Source organism: Nycticebus coucang, chromosome 3, assembly GCF_027406575.1.
Source record: "Nycticebus coucang isolate mNycCou1 chromosome 3, mNycCou1.pri, whole genome shotgun sequence".
Taxonomy (NCBI): Eukaryota; Metazoa; Chordata; class Mammalia; order Primates; family Lorisidae; genus Nycticebus; species Nycticebus coucang.
Genome location: NC_069782.1, coordinates 66,404,392 through 66,425,078, shown reverse-complemented (window position 1 = coordinate 66,425,078; position 20,687 = coordinate 66,404,392). Strand labels below are relative to the sequence as shown.

The 20,687-nt window shown below is 48.9% G+C and overlaps 1 protein-coding gene across 7 annotated transcripts in view; it reads right to left on the bottom strand.

The window, feature by feature from the left end:
- The window catches only part of NFIX (nuclear factor I X), a 101,921-nt gene that overhangs the window by 55,915 nt on the left and 25,319 nt on the right, over positions 1-20,687 (bottom strand). For 4 of the 7 annotated variants that reach the window (XM_053582239.1, XM_053582243.1, XM_053582245.1 and 1 more), the window contains exons 1-2: positions 17,544-17,644; positions 16,676-17,207 (exon numbers count right to left, since the gene is read on the bottom strand). In XM_053582239.1, the coding sequence (XP_053438214.1) occupies positions 16,676-17,207; positions 17,544-17,594 (583 nt within the window). In that variant the 5' untranslated portion in view covers positions 17,595-17,644. Of the gene's footprint in view, positions 1-16,675; positions 17,208-17,543; positions 17,645-18,209; positions 18,893-20,687 lie in introns of those variants that run through there. The other 3 variants (XM_053582241.1, XM_053582244.1, XM_053582242.1) reach the window with 2 other exon arrangements.

Below are 20,687 nucleotides of genomic sequence, written 5' to 3'. Positions count from 1 at the left end.
ATGAGCCCTCAGTAGAGTGCTGTGGCATCACAGCTCACAGCAATCTCAGACTCTTAGGCTTAAGCGATTCTCTTGCCTCAGCCTCCTGAGTAGCTGGGACTATAGGCTCCTGCCACAATGCCCAGCTATTTTTATGTTGCTTTTGTTGTAGTTGTCATTGTTGTTTAGCAGGCCTGGGTTGGGTTCAAACTGCCACCAGCCCCAGTGTATGTGGCGGAGCCCTAACCACTGAGCTACGGGCACCAAGCCAGTGTTAAATTTTAAAAACAGCATTTCTGTGTCTATACCATACACTCTAATTTTTTTGAATAAAATATGTGCATAGAAGATGCAATAAAAGGTTAATAGTCATTTGAGTGGCAGAATTTTAATAATTTTTATTTTCCTCTAGACTTTATGCTTATTTTATATTTTTACAGTGAATGTACGCTATCCTTATAATCAGAAAAATACCTTTTTAAAATGGAGGACAGATGAGTTGAGTGTGTGTACTGGGGGCTCTCCTCAAGTCACAGAAAATGGTGACTGCAAAAACCACAACTCTGTGGGTCCAGCCAAGTTCACTTGAGGCAGGCTCAGCCTCCTGAACTTTCAAGCCTAAACAAAACAGCAAGGAGGGCGATACGCTCAAATCACTGTCGTACTGCAGCACCCCACTATTAAGACGGGGTGACTGGTGGGCCTCTAGGTGCCCACCCCTGAACACAGAGGTCTCTGGAGGGGAAACCAGGTCTCACATAAAATAAGGACAGTCAGGTTCAGGACAAGGTGAAAGAAGAGATGGTGGCTGGCTGGAGAGTCGATAGAGAGCTGGGAATTCACCCAAAAACTACTGGAAGCAGCTCTAAGGTTTAAGGCAAGCAAAGGGGCAGTGGGACCAGCAGAATCAATTTTGGGGAAATGGCTGTGTGTGCGCATAAGTGTGTGAGAAACAAACCTCCCTCCCTGGTCACATTCTTTTAATAATTCATTGTTAATAACCAAATCCAACCACCAGAGCCAGGAGCATGTGTACCAGCTGGGGGACAGCAGTCATCTCTGACTTAGGAGGCCCAGGCTAAGAGAGGGCAGGAAGAGCAGCTAATTTGAGGCCCCCTAATATGAGGGGCCTGGAGGTAAGGGCTCCTGGGGAGAGAGAGAGAGGTGAGGAGGGCCTTAGAGCAAAAGGCAAGCAGTCTCGTTGTGCTGATCTCTGCCAATCTATGCCGTCAGGCACCCATCAGGCACCCGCCAGGCTAGTGTAGCAGGAAGGACCTGACACGGGAAAAGACTCTAACACAGATGAGTTCAGGCGCCCCAAAGGCCAAGTGTGGAGAAGACATAGCCTCTGGAGGCCAGAAGGGGAGACACCCCATCAAAGATGACTATCTCATAGGGTAGCCAGGTAGACAGAAGAAAGGCCCCTCGTGGGTGGGGTGGGCTGAGCCAGAGCCTGCAGGCCTATTGAGATGCCTGGTGAGGGAAGGCTCCTCTTTCCCTATTTTCCTGAAACCTCATTCAAATAAAGGGGGGAAAAATACATATATTTAATGAAACATAGTCCCTTTCAAACTATTTTTTTTTTTTGGCCGGGGCTGGGTTTGAACCCGCCACCTCCGGGCATATGGGACCGGCACCCTACTCCTTGAGCCACAGGCGCCGCCCCACTTTCAAACTATTAACCCACAGTTTCTCACCTATCTGCTACACTTCTTCCAGAATTCTAGAAGCTTCCATTTGGCCCTTATCTGTCAAGATTCCCTCCACACATCCCTCCATGATGCCCACCCAGAGGGCACAACCCTAATCTCCCTGCCTGCTCTCCCCTCTGCCACCAATCCCCTTTCTAATTTTTACACCTTTAAAGGCCTCTGCATTGTCTCAAGGACAACCCATCAGTTGCTTCCCATCTGAAGATAATTCAATATTCGAAATGGCTTTATGGAGCCTATAAAATTATATGTTTGGTGAAAGGCACACAAAATACAGACCCAGTTCCAAGATTCCAGCCTAGTGAGAGAAATCTACAAAATTCCTTGCAAAGTGTCAAAGGGAAGCAATATAACCCAGTCTCTAGCAAGCCCAGGTCCAACTTGCATAGAAACGGGCGTTGCCCAGCAGACTGTTCCCTTCTGCAGCAGACCCTCTGGAGGTGCCTGTCTCATGACAAGATAAATAACACCAAGACTTGCCACTGTAGGAATGCCCAGTCTGTCCCAAGGAAGTTGCACCAAGTAGGCCAATGCATGCCTGCTACCCACCATCCTTGGGCAAGGGAGCAGGGCTCAGGCTCTCTAGGGGCATCCCTGCAGCCGGAGCGCTTTGTTGAGGAAGAACACAATTCAAGAGGCCTTGCCAAGCCATGCTGGCATCTGAGTAATTATATTAATGAATCTCTGAGTTACAAAATCTAATATTAGATGGTGGCTTCGGTATCATCATCCTCAGTTACCGTCCCACGTGGCCAGGAATACTCCTGGGCAACAGCAGGGCTTGAACAGACCACATGCACTTAAGTGTGTGTGTGTGTGCATGTGTTGTTTAATTTAAAAGAAATGCATGTATTTGAAACTATGCCCAGAGATCTGCTGGGCCCACTTTGTGAACCACGATGCCATAAATAAGTGAGAGAAACCTGGCCTGTCATCCTCAGGGCAAGGGCCTCTCTCTTGGCCATATCTTCCAGGCTGGCAATATCCTGAGGATTATTGCTCCAAAGAGCAACAGCCTTTGTGTTCAGAGCCAAGGCTGCTTCCCGCAGAGTCCCCTTTGGCCCAGCAAGCAGGGCCTTGCGTACAGACCCTCAGTCCCTTCCTCCTCCCCAGCCACACTCATTAGCTGCCTCAATCCCAAGTCCAAACTCAAAAGTTGAGCTGATCTATACATGGGGAAGCCCATGATTCAGCTAATCCCCCCATTCTGCCCAAATCCCTGGTGTAGACCAGACCACTGCACCACCACTATCATCAGGCCAGCAGAAACAATGACCCAATTGGCCAGGCTATGCATGTGGTCAAGGCCAGAGGGTGCAAATCAACTGCAACCAGGTAGCAAACTAAACAGGCACTAAATGTAGATGAAAAAGAAAGTGTTTGCTATGTTCTCATGATTACATTTCACGTATGCTGAGAAAAATGGAAATTTCTATAAATGACATAAGAACGCTTAGAACCAAGATTTCTATAAACTCCACATGCCAGAATAGGATTCAGCTCCCACCTCATCTGCTTCATTTGGGAAGCTTTTTGGGTGATAGAGTCTAGCCCCAGTCACTGGGTCTGGGAAACTATCTTTTAGGGAAATGAATTCTCACCCTGGGACTGGTACATTTGGGAGGCCCCAGCAGCTGCAGTGGCCTGGTCAGAACTAGGTGGGAAAAGTCAGCCTGAAAGGCAAGGGAAGCAGGTAGGTTTTGCCTTTTGGAAACTCTTTGGTAGGAAATAAGAGATAGCTGTTTGATGATTTTTTTTTTCTTTTCTTTTTTCTTTTTCTTTTTTTATTAACAAGTGAAGGCCTTTGTATTCAACCACCATGCTGCCTGGCAGGACTTGCTCTCAGCTCTGTCTCACCTACAAAGGGCCTCTGAGCTGTGACAAGGGAAAGCCCCTCATGTGATTCCCTAGAAGAGGTCTCCCAGTCCCAGAACCCTACACACATTGCAAAGCACAAAAATAGGGATGCAAGATTTTCAGAGAGGCAGCTAGGCAACCCACTCCGCCAGCAGAGGCAAGGGACATCCTGAGGAGAAACCACACACAGCACAGTCTGCTTATCCTCCCCCTGAGGCTGGTTTTCTCCATCTCCGCCTCCGTACTTGTGACGTTGGGGGCCAGATGATTCTTTGTTCTTAGGGGACTGTCATGTGCACTAGACTCTTCCCACTAGATGCCAATAGCACCCTCTCCACACCGCGACAACCAAAGTGTCTACATTGCCAAATGTTCCCTGGGGGACAAAATAGCCCCGACTGAAAACCACTGTTCTAGGGTAACCAACAATCCCAGTTTGCCAGGGGCTAAGGGGTTTCCCAGGATGAGGGACTTTCGGTGCCAAAACCAGGAAACTCCTGAGCAAACTGAGATGAGCTGACCACCCACCCTTCCTCTGAACTAACTTCAATCCCTTCACCTGCCACAAAGTAAATTTCTTCCCCTATGCTCAGGGGTATGATGGTTATTTGCTCTTCACCACCCTGTATGTGTATGGCTCTGCCTCTCACACACCTAAATAAATTACAGCCCACCTCACAGTTTCTTCTGGAGTTAGAATATTATCCTTGCCTCCTCTTTCTTCCCAAGCACCATCTCCCAGAACCATTACTACCACAAGGCTATGTAAGACCCGCGCCAAATTGCTCACATATTTCTTATATTACTAAGGCTGAAATTGGCCTAAAACTTAACTCTGGTAGGGGAAGCAGTCACACCCTGAGGAGGACACAATACAGGCACAGAAGTTATGTCTGCCAATGTTCAACTGCCTCTAGTAGGAGGCCCCAGGGCTGTGGAGAGGTCACCTGGGAGACAGAAGGACAGGGAAGACCCTGTAGCTCCCTCTTCTCCCTGACAAATGGCCAAGATTGGCACAACCTGCTACCCATGGTTAAGGGGACCTGAGACCCTCTAAAAAGCAGATGAAAAGAAATAGAGTCTACTGCCCCGCTGCTGACTGGGTGAACACCTAAGGGCAGACAGCCTGTCTCACTCACTGAGGACTCTACCCAGGGGACTCCACCGTAGTCAGCCCCAGGCTTAGCACTGCCCACATCCAAGCTTCCTATCCATTTGCCTCCTTGCTTTAAAGGGCTCTCTTCACTTGGTCCCCCAGCAGCGTTTCTGTTACTATAGAAACAATGACATCATGTGGCTAGGTGGGGCTGCAGGTCCCTCCTACTACACCCTAACTAGGTACCATGCTGGATGACATCACCACTCAGAAATTTATAGCCCAGTGAGGGTATTTATAAGGTGGCTCTGGTGTGACCACATAGTCAGTGTGGGGCTGGTAGCTATTTATAGCTGGAGGATATATACTTATTACACCCCCCATCTGTATTCTGGGCCACCTGTTATATAACTGTCATTACACAATAATGCCCATTATATAATAATTATGCACTAATGGGAATATAATCTGCAAGCATAATAAGGACACACTCCCCAAGGGCTGTACTAGCCAGGCCTCTTGCAGGTCGTTGGGGAGCTCCTTATCTCTCCAGGCAGTTCCGCCCAGTCCACAAGAGTCACCAGGTGTCACTCTACTCCCAGCTGTCTTGAGAGCAGCCTTCCCCAGACGGACAGACCGCAAAGCCCTGGCTGGATCCCTTCTCCCTGTCTTGTCTGGTTTCTCATTTCCCCAACCCTACCCCTGGCCTAAAGAGGACAATCCTCTCTCTTTCTCTCTCTCTCTGCTGTATCTTTAAGCCCAAAACAAAGAATTATGATGGAATAAATCCTGGAAAGATGACTGACATTTCACCACCCCCATCTTAAGAAAGGAAGCCTCCAAGATACCAGGCCAGTTGACAGAGGGTCTGCTCCACACAGAGGAACGCCCTTGCCCTCCAGAAGATTTAGAAGCCAGCTCCAGAGGCCAGGTGCCTGGACCATACTAGGTGCAGGCAAGCAGGCCACTCCTCGAGGGCCCCTCCCTCCTGCCTCAGCCCCCTCCACATGGTCTCAGGCCAGGCTGAGGGTCTGGCAGGGACTTCTGTGGTCAAAGTCACACTACCAGCAGGAATGCCCCAGAGTGGGACCCTAGCCACTCAGACACCAACATGTACTCTGCTGGTCACCCTTCTCCCAAGAACTGTCACCTCACAGGAAAGAGGACAGGGATGCTTGTTCTGCAGCTGGGATGATGGGGGCAAGGGTAAAAAAGGGCAGGGGGCAGGAAGAGTTAAGACTGCAATGGCACGATGCAGTTAGCCCAAACATATCATATGCTCTTAAAATAGATCTCTATACTTAAAAGTTACTTGATATACGAATTGGTAAAAAAAAAAATGAGAAGCACTGACACAGATCTGTGAAGTGAAGTTCTCTCCAGTACGGGATGGTGGTTTAGGAAACTATCTCTTACACGCTCCATTATTTGAATTTTTATAGTGTGTTTTACTATAGTAACAAAAAAAGTCAAATACAATCATTTAAGAAGAGTAGCGCTGAGACCCAGACGGCAAGTCTAGTCTCTGCATCCCACACGGAAGGGAAAAATGGCTGCTGTTCTGGGAGGGCTGGTATGGGCCTGAGAGGGTCACGGGCCCTAAACTAGAGGAGAAGCAAGAGGTGAATATAGGTGGCTTTCTGTCTGAATCCTTCTGTTTCTTCCAAACCAAAGGTTCTCAGGTGGGGGTGCCTCTGTCCCCAGAGGACACATAGGACTGTCTAAAGACATTTCTGGTTGTCATACCTTGGAGAGGGAGGTGTAACTGGTTTCTAGTGAGTCTAGGCCAGAGATTCTGCTAAGCAGGGTTACAATGCCTAGGACAGTAACCCCACAACACAGAACAATCTGGCCTGAATATCAACAGCAGGGTTGGGAAACCCTGCTCCAGTGGAGCTGATATCAATGATGAGAGGTAAGCTCCTGTCTTATTAGCCATGGGAGCAGGAAAATCTAGAGCAGTGATCTGCCCTCTCCCTTTACCCAGCCCCTCGGCAATTTGGGAGGGTTTTTATACACAGAGCCCCACAGTTTTCCAACTTTAAGAAAAGGATGCAGATGAGAGTCTATGTGAAAGAGCACACAAGGCAATGAATAGCAGATTATTGCAAAACTTCCAGCGATCATCTGGTTAATTAGGATAATTATATTCATTTTTATTTCAAACTGTGATTCCACGCAGACTCCCAGAAAAAGAGCACGACAGAGCAAGGATGAGGGATCCTAAGACCCAGCAGAGCCTTCCTGGCCCTGCACCTGAACGTTCAGCCCACTCCTCCCCAGTGCTCAAGAGAGATGTGATAAGAAGCCAAGCTGTAACGCCGGAAAGGCTATGTTAACCACTGTGATAAAAATGTGTCAAATGGTTTATGAAGTGAGTGTATGATGCCCCATAATCATATCATTGTATACAGTTATGATTTAATAAAAAAATTAAAAAAAAAGAAGCCAAGCTGGCCACAGCAGAGTGGGGGCATCCAGCTGACCTGGCCCCTATCTGTCCTGTACTCATACTGCCTCTTGGGGTGGCAGGCCCGGAGCTGTAGCCTGCCATGGGGCAGGGAGGCCAGTGTCAGGACAGGGCCAGGTGTCCTCTCTTGATTTCTACCCATGTGCCCAGCAGCTGGAGAAGCCCTTAGGCTGAGCCACGAGCTGGGCTCCAGCCACTCCTCAAGAGAAACAGAGATCACGGTGATGAAACTGGCCCTAGCAGGTACCCACGAGACCCAGGAGAACCTCTATGACTCTGCCAAAGCCGGTAATCCCCATGAAGTTTAAGGAGCAACAAGGCCCTCAGAGAGAGGCTGAGGTGCTCAGTGACCTGGAACATCGGGTCTGAGCCCTTTCTGCAGGAAGCTCATAGTGTGACCTGAGTCCCCTGACATCTCCCTACTTTGGGTCCCTCCTCTGTTCAGTGGATATAATAATGCCTGCCCTGTGTGTATTACTCAGCCATTGTGAGGAGGAAATCAGCTCTAGACACACTGAAAAGGCTCAGTAAGTTGACAAAAACAAATTCCTCACTGTCTTTTAAGTTGCAGGTTATCTTCCAGGAAGCCTCCCTGGTCCCCAGATCTGGTTTTCTGATTCCTCATTGCACACAGAGATCCCTACATACCTGAGAGAGGGAGGTGTAACTGGTTTCTAAGTGCACACACACACCCAGCTTGGAACATGGGTTTAAAATGAGAATATAGGTGATAATTTGAGGTATTAATGCACAGAAAGGACTAAGCATAGTGCCTGGACCATATTGGGGTTTCAGTGGAAAAATGGAATTAAAGCAGGGGACAGAGACCAAGAGCATGCCCCTGCCTCATAAAAGAAGTTATTGAGGGGCAGCGCCTGTGGCTCCAAGGAATAGGGTGCCAGCCCCATATACCGGAGGTGGCGCGTTCAAAATTCAGCCCTGGCCAAAAATTGCAAAGAAAAAAAGAAGTTGTTGGGATCCTGAACAAGTGGGTGCCCCTTCAGTTATTGGGTGTCCCCCAAATAACAACAAATGAATGCCCTGTCCCTAGGGTGGAAGTGATATGTCATGTTATCACTAAAACATCAAAAGTAGGAAAAGAGCTAGAATAGCCCCTATTGATGGGCTATGGCAGCTGGTCACTCCCTGTGGGATAAGTCACAAGCCAGTCCCACAAATGGCAACCCGAAAATATTTTTTTAAATCCCCAGAGGACCATAAAGTCAGGTATGAGATATCCATATAGACAAAGTAATGAATCCAGGCAACCCGGGAGGTAAGGCGCCATCCAGTGAAACTTCCCCACCCCCGCCCCTCTGCCTTCCAGGACCCTATTCTCACACCAACAACCCTTCAGCTCAAACATTCTTAAAATGGCGACCGCGGCCTGCAGGGCCGGGCGTTTGTCGTGCTGTTTTCCATGGTGCCCTCAGTGCCAAGAAAAACCTATCATCAGAAATGCCATCAGCTATATTTATCTATCTCTCAGCCCCCTAGCCTCCTCCTCCCGTCTGCCAACCAGGCCCTGCAGAGCCCCCCCACCCACCCAGTGGGTACACTTCCCTGTTGCTGATTCCCGTAACCACCTGCCTGAGCCTTGGTCTCCAGCACTCTCTTCCCAAGCACTGACAATCAGGCCTGCACGTGAGCATGTAAACCGTCAGCCTATACTCCTTCTTATGGGTATGTCAGGGTACACCCACATGTCCTTAAGGTATGCACCCTGACAGGCACTCTGGTCTGGGTATCTCTCTTCCCAAACCTTGTGTAAGAGTGGCCCTCCATCTCCTTTGGGCCTCAATTTCCTATTCGCCAGGGCCTTGGTAGTACGGACCTGCTCTCAAAGTCCTACACAAGCGGCAGGCCCGCCCTCTAGGCATCACTTGCAGGAAGATGCTTGGCCACTAGATATACCTTCCACATCCTCTGCTTCATTCTCTGACATAGAGTGGGAAGCCCCAACCTGTATTCTGAGGCACTAAGAATATCTGAGAAATGTGTATAGTTTAAGGACTACCCCGAAGGCAGAATCTGGGACAAAAAGGAAAAAAAGCAAAGTCAAGGTTCACCATCACTCAGATCCACAGCTGTGCGGAATCTTCCTTGAGAGGGATGACAAATGGAATGTCATTTGGTGTCAGGTACCTCAGACCTTTTTCTACCCAAGAAGCAGAGCTTCCAACCCAATTTTTCCCATCCTTGGGCCTAACACCTAAGAACTGACCAAAATGTTTGTAAGAGGAATCAACAACTATATCCTAAACCTCACACCACTTCCTATTACTTTGGGAGTAGCCACTTGCCCAGGCCCCTACTCCCACCCTGGCCCTCTCCCCAGAAGGCTGCCACTAGCCTCCAAGCCCCCAACTCAGAAAGGAGTTCCAGGGAGCCAACTTCTCTGAGAATGAAGCAACCCAGATAAAAATTTTAAAACCCAGAAGCTCTTTCTCTCCTGCCCCCCTCCCCCTCTGCTGGCAAATGAAAACAAACAAGAAATCAAAGAAGCCTTTTGTGCAAGCACCGCGCTGACACGGCTGGGGCCTTTGAAAAGACTTCTGAATCGGACACTGAAGGATAAAATAACTGAAGCGTGGCAGCTCCTGAGACAGGGAGGCAGGGGTGGGACAGATAGGGCAAAGAGAAAAAGGGGTGGGGAGGGAGCCATCTTCTTCCCTAGGCAGAAAGGGGGACACTCAGCTGTCCCCTTGGTCCAGAATGGAGGAAGACTGTGGCACTGGCCTCACCATCCCTCTGGCATCCCAACTCTCTATGACTCTAGAAGGTGGCCAAGAAAGGCTATGCCTTCCTGTTCAGGGCCCACTAGGAACTGCCCCCAGTGAAGCCCTTCCCTCCCCTCCAGCATGGTTTACTACCGGTTCGCCTACACCTACAGGATGGCTCCTTCTAGAAGTCATCATGAGGTCTTCCTGCAAAGCCTGCTAGGCACATGCAGATTTCTTTCCTTCTTAGCGATTTAAGATCCCTTAGGCCAGGGCCTTGTTCACAGTAAGTTCCCGAAGTGTAAATTTCATGGATAAAGGAAATTCTACCATGCTTTGTCCACGTCCAAAAGTAAACCAAGTCCTCAGGAAGTCCTTCTGCATGTCTGGACCCCAGCCTTCCTGCTACAAAATGGCCCAGTTCCCTCTGGGTCAGTGATACAGCACAGCTGGTCACCATGTCCATAATTATGGGCTCAGCCGTCCAGGTCCCCTCTGTCTTATTCATGGTCTGTACTTTGCTGGCTTAAGATCAGACAGGGTGATTCCTTTTTTTCCCTGTGCCACAGCCTCTGATTCCACCAGCAGAGTGAGGATTCTACCACCAGGACCCCCAACCCCACACAATAGGCAGCAGGAGGCCAGGTAGCACTATGGACAATGATGGATGGAGCAGGTGATTAAAGGAGTCTGAGAGCAAATCCAAGCCTAAGGATTGGGTCTGGGCATTTCTGTTCTCTCCTTTAAGGTCACAGCCTTTTTGAGGCAGGTCTGAGCCCCATGATTGTCCCACACCACCCAGAACCAGGCACCCGAGTTACATTAACAGACATAGGATGTCCAGAGCAAAGGCAGCCTGGGCCAGCTTCAGAGGTGTGCCACCTCGTGGCCCCTGTGCTTGGTTAACTGTTGTCACATTGCAATTCCTAGAAATTATGAACAAGGGGCTCCACTTTTTCATTTTGCACTAGATCCTGCATATTACATGGGTCATTATGAAAGTTTTGAGATACACAAAAATCAAGAAACATAAAATCTGTATTGACAGAAACAAATGAAGGCCTCCTAACAACACCAATAAGCCAAGCAAGTTGAAACTTGCATGGGTAAATCAGAAAGGACACTGTCCACTATGTTTCTAGGTAGTGAAATAATGGACCATACCACCGTCTTGTCTCAGAACTTTTGTAGTACCCAGGTATGTAGCTGGATGACCCTGAAAACTATGTAGCCACCATGGTTGGCTAGGATCTGATCGTGCTTAGAGTTCAATTCTGAATATTCCAGTTTGAAGACCAGGAAAAAACAAGAGGGTCTCCAGGGGTGGCAGTGACCAAAATAGTAAGGACATTAGGAGCCACATCAGATGAAGGAGGTTTGAGAGACTGGTGACATCGGGCATTTGGGCTGGAGAGGAAACAGCTTCTTGGGGAGAGGGATGGAAGGGAGACATAAGAGCTGCCTTTGGTATGTGAAAGGCTGCCGTGTTACAGAAAAACCAGCTTTCACCTGGGTTGTCCCTTAAGACAGAAACAAAACCAACAAGTAAAGATGATAAGGAGATGGCGTTGGGGTCACTAAATCACAGAAGCTGCCCTCCACTGCTTGCCTGCTACAAGCCAGTATTTTTACATATTAGATGGTTTAATCCCTTGAACCATCCTCTGAGCTAAACAAATGAAAAAAATTTACAACAACCAAAGCTGACCTTTGAATAACAGGGACAACTCTTCTGATCCCAGAAGAGTTCTATGTTCTAAAGGGTTAAAAAATAATCTGTAGATTTTGTTAATTTTGCCAATCTGGTTCCTGGGCCCTGCAGTCTTTGTCAGCCCTGGCACCAGATGGCGCTGCCTCAAAGACATAGAGTGGTGGCATTTCTGGGCCTTGAAAAAGGAGCTGATGGTACCGTGGCTTACACCTGTGATCCTAGCACTTAGGAGGCCGAGGCGGGTGGATTGCCCTAGCTCAGGAGTTTGAGACCAGCCTGAAAGTGAAACCCCGTCTCTAAAAAATAGCTGGGTGTTGTGGCTGGTGCCTGTTGTCCCAGCTACCTGGGAGACTGAGGCAAGAGAATCCTAAGAGTTTGAGGGTGTGGTGAACTAAGACGCCACTGTACTCCACCAAGGGTGACCAAGTGAAACTCTGTCTCAAAAAAAAAATAAAAGAAAAGAAAAATGAGCTGATGGGTGAGGCTGCGCACAGTCCACGGTAGGGGTGGACCTTGAGAGGGCAGCTGGCATTCTTGTGGCCCCTCTGACACACTTGCACTGGAGCCACTGGAGAGGGCAGGTGTCTGCATCCAGCAAAGGCTGGGGGAGACACAGCTGGCACCAGCTGCATCTTGGCAGGATCAACATGGCTGAGCAATGCCCTCCACCATCAAGTAAGGACATGGATGAGGAGTCCTCCCTCGGACCCAAAAACCAGCGCTCACTGCAAAGCCCCAAGCCCTGAAATAGTGCTAAGACCAGGAAGCTCTTATACCTGAGAAGGATGACCTCACACTTGAAGAAGTTCACTGAGACAAATCCTCAGGTTCTAACAAACTTTCTGCAAGTACAGCTGAGCTCAGCTGTCCCAAGACCTGAAGGCAGAGGAGACAGAATCTGCTTTCAGAGCAGCTGAACCACCCCAGGGCACAGCCTGCAAAGTCCAAACAGGGAAACCCTACAGGACAAATGGCCTGGTTCCTTCAACAAAAATAATAATAAAAATTGCCAGAAAAAAAAAAACAAGACCAAGGAAGAAGACGAGGAGGGCCACCTAAAGAGTATGAGTCTTGAGAGACTGACCGACAAATCCACTGCATTGCACAGACAACTTTATATGGATCCTGATTCAGACAAACTATTAAAATAATTAGGCAATAATTAGATAATTGTGAACACTAACCAGGTATTGATGAGACTTTAAAAATTATTGATTTTTAAATCAGTGTGATAGTGGTATCGTGGTTAGGTTTTTCAAGAATCATTCTCTTTAGAGATGTGCACAGAAATGTCTACAGATAAAAAATCATTGATGCCTGAATTTTCTTCTAAATAACCCTGGGTGGGTAGACAGTGGTGGGGTATAAATGAATTGCCATGAGTTGGTGACTGTTGGCACTCGTAGTGTGCACAAGGGTTCTCTCTGTGAGTGAAACACTCCATTATGAAGCTTGTATAAAGAATGACCATACCTAGAGTTTACGGGCTTCCATTCCAAGCCCACTAAAGGATCTGACAGGGAGAAGCTGACAGTTCCACTCAGTCAAGCATTTAGTTTTAGGTTTGTTTATCTTTCCTAGGACCAAGGCCCTAGGTGTCAGGGGAGCTCTAAAGGCACAGGTTTGCCTTCAAGGCACCGCAGAGCTTTGGAGAGAGTCTAGCAGCTTCTAGGCCCTGTTCAGCAGTCCTTCCTCATACAAAGGTTTCCTTGCTCTCCCCTGCTCCCTTTGTGCCCCGCCGCCTGCTCTGGATACCCCCTTTCGATAGAAGGACATCACTAGGAAATAGACCTCCTCTTCCTTACGGAAATGCTCTCTGACCCTGGCCTGCCTCAACCTCTTCTCCTGAACACAGACAGACACACAGTGAGACTCCTTGCCAGAAGCCTGATCAGCCTCATGATAGCCTTTTGAACCCCATATTCTGGGAGTGGTGCTATCAATGCCATACACATGTCCTCTATTCTCTCTCAAATGTGTCATCTTTTGAAGCTTCATCCAAGGTGTAACAAAGGCCCACTAGGACCTTTGGTGACAATGGCACCAGGGAGCAAAGCCACACCCTCACCATGCTTAACTTCACGTCAATTTTACTGTCATCAAACTTGGCACCACTGGCTCAGCCCAGATCTGACTCTTCGGCCCAGTTTTAAGAGAAGGAAAACCACATCTTTTAGAGTCCAAAGCAACTCTTGTCTGGGCCCTTGCCACCCCAGCAACTACTCCTAGCTTATTATCCTGGGAGCAAGAAATATGTGGCAGCTCTGCTGTTACCTGGCAGGCATGGGGAAGGTCCCACCCATGGATCACTACTGTTTGGTGGCTCAGCCACTGAAGACATTTTCTAGCAAACTGGGAAAGCTCGAAGAGGAAGCTGTGCCCACTCTCAAGACCACTGAGCCGGGCGGCGCCTGTGGCTCAGTCAGTAAGGCGCCGGTCCCATATACCAAGGGTGGCGGGTTCAAACCCGGCCCCGGCCAAACTGCAACCAAAAATTAGCCGGGCGTTGTGGCAGGCGCCTGTAGTCCCAGCTGCTTGGGAGGCTGAGGCAAGAGAATCGCTTAAGCCCAGGAGTTGGAGGTTGCTGTGAGCTGTGTGAGGCCATGGCACTCTACAGAGGGCCATAAAGTGAGACTCTGTCTCTACAAAAAAAAAAAAAAAAAAGACCACTGACCCAAAAAGGAACAAGCAACAAGGCTCCCTGGTAGTCTAGGCCACACAGACTTACTTCAGGAAGGTATGCTCAAACTAAAGCAATTCCAGCAAGAAAAATCCTACCTTCATTGAAACTATCTGGAGTCTAGGGCCTAAATGATAGAAAACACATCTTTAGTTCTCTACTCATCTTTTGTAGAGGAGATTCAGCCTCAGCCCAGACAGAGGTGGCCTGAACTACATGCAAAGGGCTATGAATTCACTCATATTCCTGGCGAATGATTTCAAGAGCTTGAATGGAAAGCAGGGGGTCAGGGGCAGGGGTTGCTTCTATCCAGAAAACCTTCTCCTTCCTCACACACATTATATCCTATCTTAGCCCACCCTGGCAGCAGTCAATTATTTGGCCTAAAATAAAAGAGGGCAGGGAAACAACTTAGCTACAAAGATCCAGCCAGAGAGCAGAGTAGAAGGAAGGTGACTCAAGAGGAAGACTGAGTGTTGATTTTCATCATAGATGCTCTTAGGACCCTAGTTCTACAATCAGAAAGTACAGAATCCTTTTGTGGAGGAGCTATCTTATGCTCAAGCCAAGCCTCCTCCAAACTGCTAGCCACCTCCAACATCACCAGGCACAAACCCTCCCCACACTGTTATGCTACTCAGACGGAGAATGAGGAGATAAGTTTTTCCCCTCCTAGTCTCTTTTCCAAAAAGAAAAAAGGAGGAAAAAAGTCAAGAGAAGGGAAAGGGAAGGACTGGTTATTTGCCTTTCTTCATGAGAGGTTATGATGGTCACATAGCGCTGGGTGCAGGCCTAGAAAGATCCATAGAGGTAATAGGGCCTGGTGGGGTGGTCAAAGCTACCTCTCAGGAAGAGAGAATGAGCAAGAAGAGAGACCCCAAAAACCACCTTCTCCTCCCCGTGGTTCTCCAACATACAAACCCTCAATGTCCCCTGAGATTATGTTCCTGACGCAATGCTGAGAGCACCCCCAACCCTGAATTTTATTTCTGGATCCAGTGATATCATTCCTCCCAACTTCCCAAACAAGCAAAGTGGTGACCACAACAGTGGTGAGCGGCTTTTCTCCTTTGTGCATGAACAGGAAGGAAGATGCAGAGACATACACGTTCATGGGAAAGAACCTCTGTGAGAGTTGAAGTTAAGCCACATTCTCTCACATTCACATAAAGAGAGGAAGAAGGGAAATGAAGGGGAAAAAAATACTGGAATGGTAGAAAGGAAAACACACACACACACACACACAGAGAAAGGTTTGGTAGCCCTCTCATTACAAGTTGGTTGGGCATAATGTAAACACACTTCTGCCTTGCTTAATCACAGAGTGCCGCCCGTTTAGGTTTCAAAGGCAGCAGTAAATTGGGCGTAGCTGAGTGGAGGCTAAAAATTAACCAGCCATCTCTGTTTCAATTTGTAAGAAAACAAAAGCGGAAAGAAATTATAAAAAGGGAAAGGGTAAGGGAATAAAAAAGAAAAAAAGAACCAGAGGAGGAGAACTAAACCACGCTGACCCAAAATGCAGAGTAAAAGTGGAAAAGTAAAGAAGGGAACCAGAACTACTTGGCACACAAAAGGAAAAGGAGATTTGACAGTGTTGTTGTTGCTGTTGTGTGTTTGTTTAAGACCTCTTCCACAGCAACGCTGCTCCCCACATGCCTGAGCCCTGGGAAAGCCTCTCTGCCCACCCTCCTGCTGAAGTAGGTGCCAGGGCTGTGGGCATCCAGCCTATGGTCTTGCCGCTTCAGCCGAAATAAGGAAGAGCTCAAGGAATTGCCTGCTTGTTTTCACTCTCTATGAAATCAAATTACTTTCATACCCTCTGACAGCCCAAACTCCAAAACAGCCCCAAACAGCTCCCACCTAGGCATCTAGGCCCCAGGATCTAGTATGTTCTTTCCTTTTTTCTATTCATTCCATCTCATACCCAGGGTTTTCACACGCCCTTCTCTCCATCGAACTACTGCCCACCCCGTTTGAACCAGATATGACTTTTCCTGGGACTTGAGGTGAAGCCTCAAGAAAGCTAGCAACTACCCTCTAATACTTCTCCTGACTTATTTTAATAAGCACAATGACTGATTTTGGTTTTTCATCTCAAACTCTCACCATTGTGGAAAATTCCAGGGGCATCCTGGCCCTGGTCCTAAGACCTGTAGTGGTATCTTTCTGACCAGATGAGTCTTCAAAAGGTGGAGAGGCACAAAGTCAGTAAGGGAGGACACAAAGTCAGTCACCACCAGGGAGCAGAGAAGGAAGAATGGAGCAGGTGGGGGAAGACAGAAGAAGGGGAAAGGAAAAGGGCAACATGGAATGTGATGCAGGCCCTGGCAGGACGGGTGTCCCAATTAGGCCCATGGTGTGTTATCGTTCGGAAATAAGAGGAACAATAAACAGAACAAATTCCGTCAAGTAAAATAAAATAGGGGGAAAGAAGGCTGATAGCAACCTACCCGGAGTGTGGACAAAGTAAGCCAGATAAAGATCCAGTTCTTTGATTGTGACTCCAATGTGATGTGGCTGGACGCACAGGCCGGGGTTGGAGCACTGAGGCGACTTGTAGAGCCGCTCCCCATCAGTACTTTCCAGGGGGATCCCCTTAAACAAAATCACCATCACCAGGTCCAGCCGCCACACCTTGTCAGCCTGGCGCAGGCAGTCAATCCGCCGGATCTTGCCCTTCTGGTCGGGGTTCGAGAGCACGCAGCAGGGGGGCTTCTTGCCCGTGATGGTCAGCACAAAGTCCTCGCGGAATTCGGGTCGGATGTCTTTGCGCAGCTTGGCCAGCAGCCTGGATGCCCACTTCTGCTTTATCTCGGGCTTCTCGCCGAGCAGCTCGTCCTTCACCGCCCGCTCTTCGTCCTTTGACATCCGCTTCTCGTGCTTCTTGAAGTACTTGCGCTTCCGCGCCTGCAGGTTGAACCAGGTGTAGGAGAAGGCGCGGACGTGAGGCAGCAGTGCCTCGATGAACGGGTGGAACTCATCCTGCAGGCGGCAAGCGGGGAGCATGCGGGGCGAGGGAGGACGGGAGGAGGGAAAGACGGGATGAGGGGGAAAGAGAGAAGGAGAAAAACAGCGTTAGAAGGGGGGGCGCAAGGAAAACTACCTTCTTCTCCTCCCTCCCCCCCAGCAATTTTCTCTTGCGATTGTTCTACAAAAGTGTGGTTTGAAGCCACCGCCAGCTTCGCCAGCCACTTGCTCCCATCTCAGCCTCAGCAGCCAGACAGAGGCACCGGGAGCCTGTACACACACCTATTCTCTCTCTCTCTCCCTCACTCACTCATACACACGCGCGCACAGACAACGTTGCCGTCCACACACACACGCTGCTGGTATCCCCGCCAGGCTCTGTCGCGCCCATGACATCTCCATGTTCTATCGCAGCCGTGAACTCTTGTCAGCTCGCCCCGGCGCAGTGTCGGTCTGCACAGACGCCCTTAGCCACTTTAGACGCGCACGCAGGGGCGTGCGGGGCCGCCTCTCATCCCTGACACCGGCCGATTTTTGGCCGCCCCCAGGAAAAGAGAAAATGACATCCACAAGCGAGCGAGTGAAGAAATGGATCTGGCTTCCCTCTCCACAGGCTGTTTTCATTTTCTTTTCTCCTGATCCAGTTGGAACATTCACCCCAGCATTTTTTAATCAGATCTAAATCTCAAATATGTGATTTCAGCTTTGTTATCAACACCGATACTAATGTTAATCACAGTAATAATGAACAAAACACTTCTTGTTAGCACACATAAGGTGGTTGTCTCGGCCACATTAGGGTTAAAAGCTACATGGGTCTTCTTGCGACCCCTTCCCCAGCCTCCCACTACCCCTTCACCCTCTTTCCCACTCAGTCAGGTGATAGAGGGCTGGGCTCTCTCAGTTTTGTTTTGTTTTTTTTTTTTTTCTTTTTTTTTTCTTGTTTGGTTGTTTGAAGTTTAAATAATAATTGATTTCTGTTTACAAAAATAAAACTGGAAAAAATTAAATAATTACCATTGATCTGAAGCACTCGGCAAAGCCCAACGCCCGATTCTGAGATTCTGGACTCAACAGAGTTGTGAGTTGGGGGCGGGTGGGGGGAGGGGGGAGGAGGAGGAGCAGGGGAGGAAGGTAAATGTTTTAAAGGGGGTTATTATTGGTGTTCTGGGGAATAGGGGCCGGGCTTGGGTGGATTCTCAAATCCTTCCCCCTCCTCCCCCCCCCATGCTCCATTGCACAGAAGGGGGAAATTAATATTTTTTTTGAAAAGGAGCAAAAAGAAAGAAAGGTCAGGGATAGCAAGCAGAGAAAAGGAGAGAGCTGGTTGCAACACACACCAGGTAAACAAAAGCCAACAAAAAAAATGTTTTTTTCCAATTTCTCCCCCTGTACATCCTCTCCTAGTTAAAAAAAAAAAGAAAGAAAAATATGCAAAATTTAAAAATTAAAACCAACCTTCCAACCCCCCCCCCTGCACAACAACAAACCCCACTCCACCCCCCAACACCCGGTGCAAAACAAAAACAAAAACAAAAACCAGGAGGGAAAAAGCGGCAGTTGAAGAAAAAGGCTTTTGGCTTTGGCGGCAGCACAGGGGTGTAAACTTCAAGCTGCCTCCCTCCGCCTGATCGGAGGAAAAGGGGGAGCTCGCAGATTCCCGGGGAAGAGGACGAGTTCTGACCGGCTGCAGACCGTTGCTGGCAGACGCGTGCAAAAGAGAGAGAGGGAGCGAGGGAGGGAGGGAGGGAAGGAAGAAGGGGGAGGGAGAGATCGAGGATCGAGGGAAGACGTGGACGGGATGGGGCGTGTGTGTGTGCATGTGTGTGTGTTCGCACGAGCACACACACGCGCGCGTGCGCAAACACACACACACACACATGCTGGTTGGGTTTGGGGTTTTTTTTTCCTCCTTTTCTCCTCTCAACTACCTCGTTCTCTCTCCTTTCATGCTCAATCCCCATCCATTTGCTTGTGCCAAGCCAGTAAAAGGGGGGGAGAGAGGGAGGGACGGAGAGAGAGAGAGAAGAGAAGAGAGAGGGAGGCAGAAAGAGAGAGAGAAGGATCCACCTATTTGGCAAAGAGACATCCTGGAGCAGCCAATGACTGCATCCAAGGGGAGGAGGGAACTGGGTGAGCAGGGAGGGTGGGGAGAGCCCCCGGCAGTTGGAGACCAAAAACAATTTGCCCAATCGACAAGTTCATGTCTAATGAACAAGCAAAGTCCAGCAGTTATGAATTTTTCATTCCAGGCTCCCACTCGGGTCCATTTGGCAGCAGCCACCCAGCAAATTTGCGGGGGGGGGGGGAGCTGGGATTGAGGAAGACTCGGAATTTTTTTTTTTAGCCAGAAAAATAAATAAATAAAGGCCTGACTCTGGCGGGCTGGCAGGCGGGTGGGAACCCCAGAAGGCTTTGGGGAAGCAGCTGTGCCTTCTCTTCTGTTTTGGTTGCAGTCTTTTTCTGGGGCCCTCACAATCTCTTTTCCTGGTTTTATTTTTTTAAATTATTATTATTTATGGAGCTCAGGGGCAAGTGGAAGTTTTCTTCCCCGCCATACACAGGAGCCTGCAGTGCTATGAATAGAAATAAGAAGAGAGCTTGGAAAGTGTCCATGCCAGCAGCACTTCCAGGGCAGGGACCCATTGCCCAGGGTATAGCCACCCCATGGTCCCCAGGTCTGGCTGGTGCAGGAGCACTCCCAGATAAAGCAAGGCCTCCCAGCATCCCAGGCCTCCTCCCTTTCTCCCCCAACCCCCAGCCCCAGGCAAGCTCAGCCTCCTTTCTCGGCCTACACCCAGCCACGCACACACGCTCCATTAGCAGTGATGAGGGATGCCAATGCAACACAGCTCCGCTCGAGAGAAACTGCAACAGTTTATTAAAATAGCCTCCTGTCACAGCACTCCACTGACAAGCTCTACACGCAGCCACAAACACAACAGCCACCCTCAGGGAGAAGTGACAAAGGTGGAAAGACGGACACTACCGCTGCACAGAAGCCCTGAGTCTGATCAATGACCACCACCACAACCCAGATGTTTAATTCTTTGCTTTGTCCAGATCTGCCCTCTTCAATTAATCCAAGATTACTTTTCTTACTTGTTCCCCAGATCAATTCAGACAAAAAGGGCCCAGACCCTACAAGTACAAGATACAAAAGAATAAAATGAGAAACCCAAAGGAAAGGGAGAAAGCTAAGAAAAGACACAACAGGACACAAAGCAAAGGGCCCTAGAAGGAAGAACTGGAAGAGCAGGCACCTCAGGGAAATCAAGTCACAGAGAAGAGACCTACCCGAGAAGCCCAATTCCTGGTCCCCAGCAGAAGGGGAAGCTAAGCACTGGGGAGAGGGAGCCCCACATATTCTGGGGGGGCTTTCCAGTTAGTGCTATGGAGTAGCCATGCTTTAGGCCTTCCAAAAGCACTAAGGACACATAAGAAATGAAAGGAAAAGCAGAGGAGGAAAGATGAAACACAGACAGGGAGACAGTG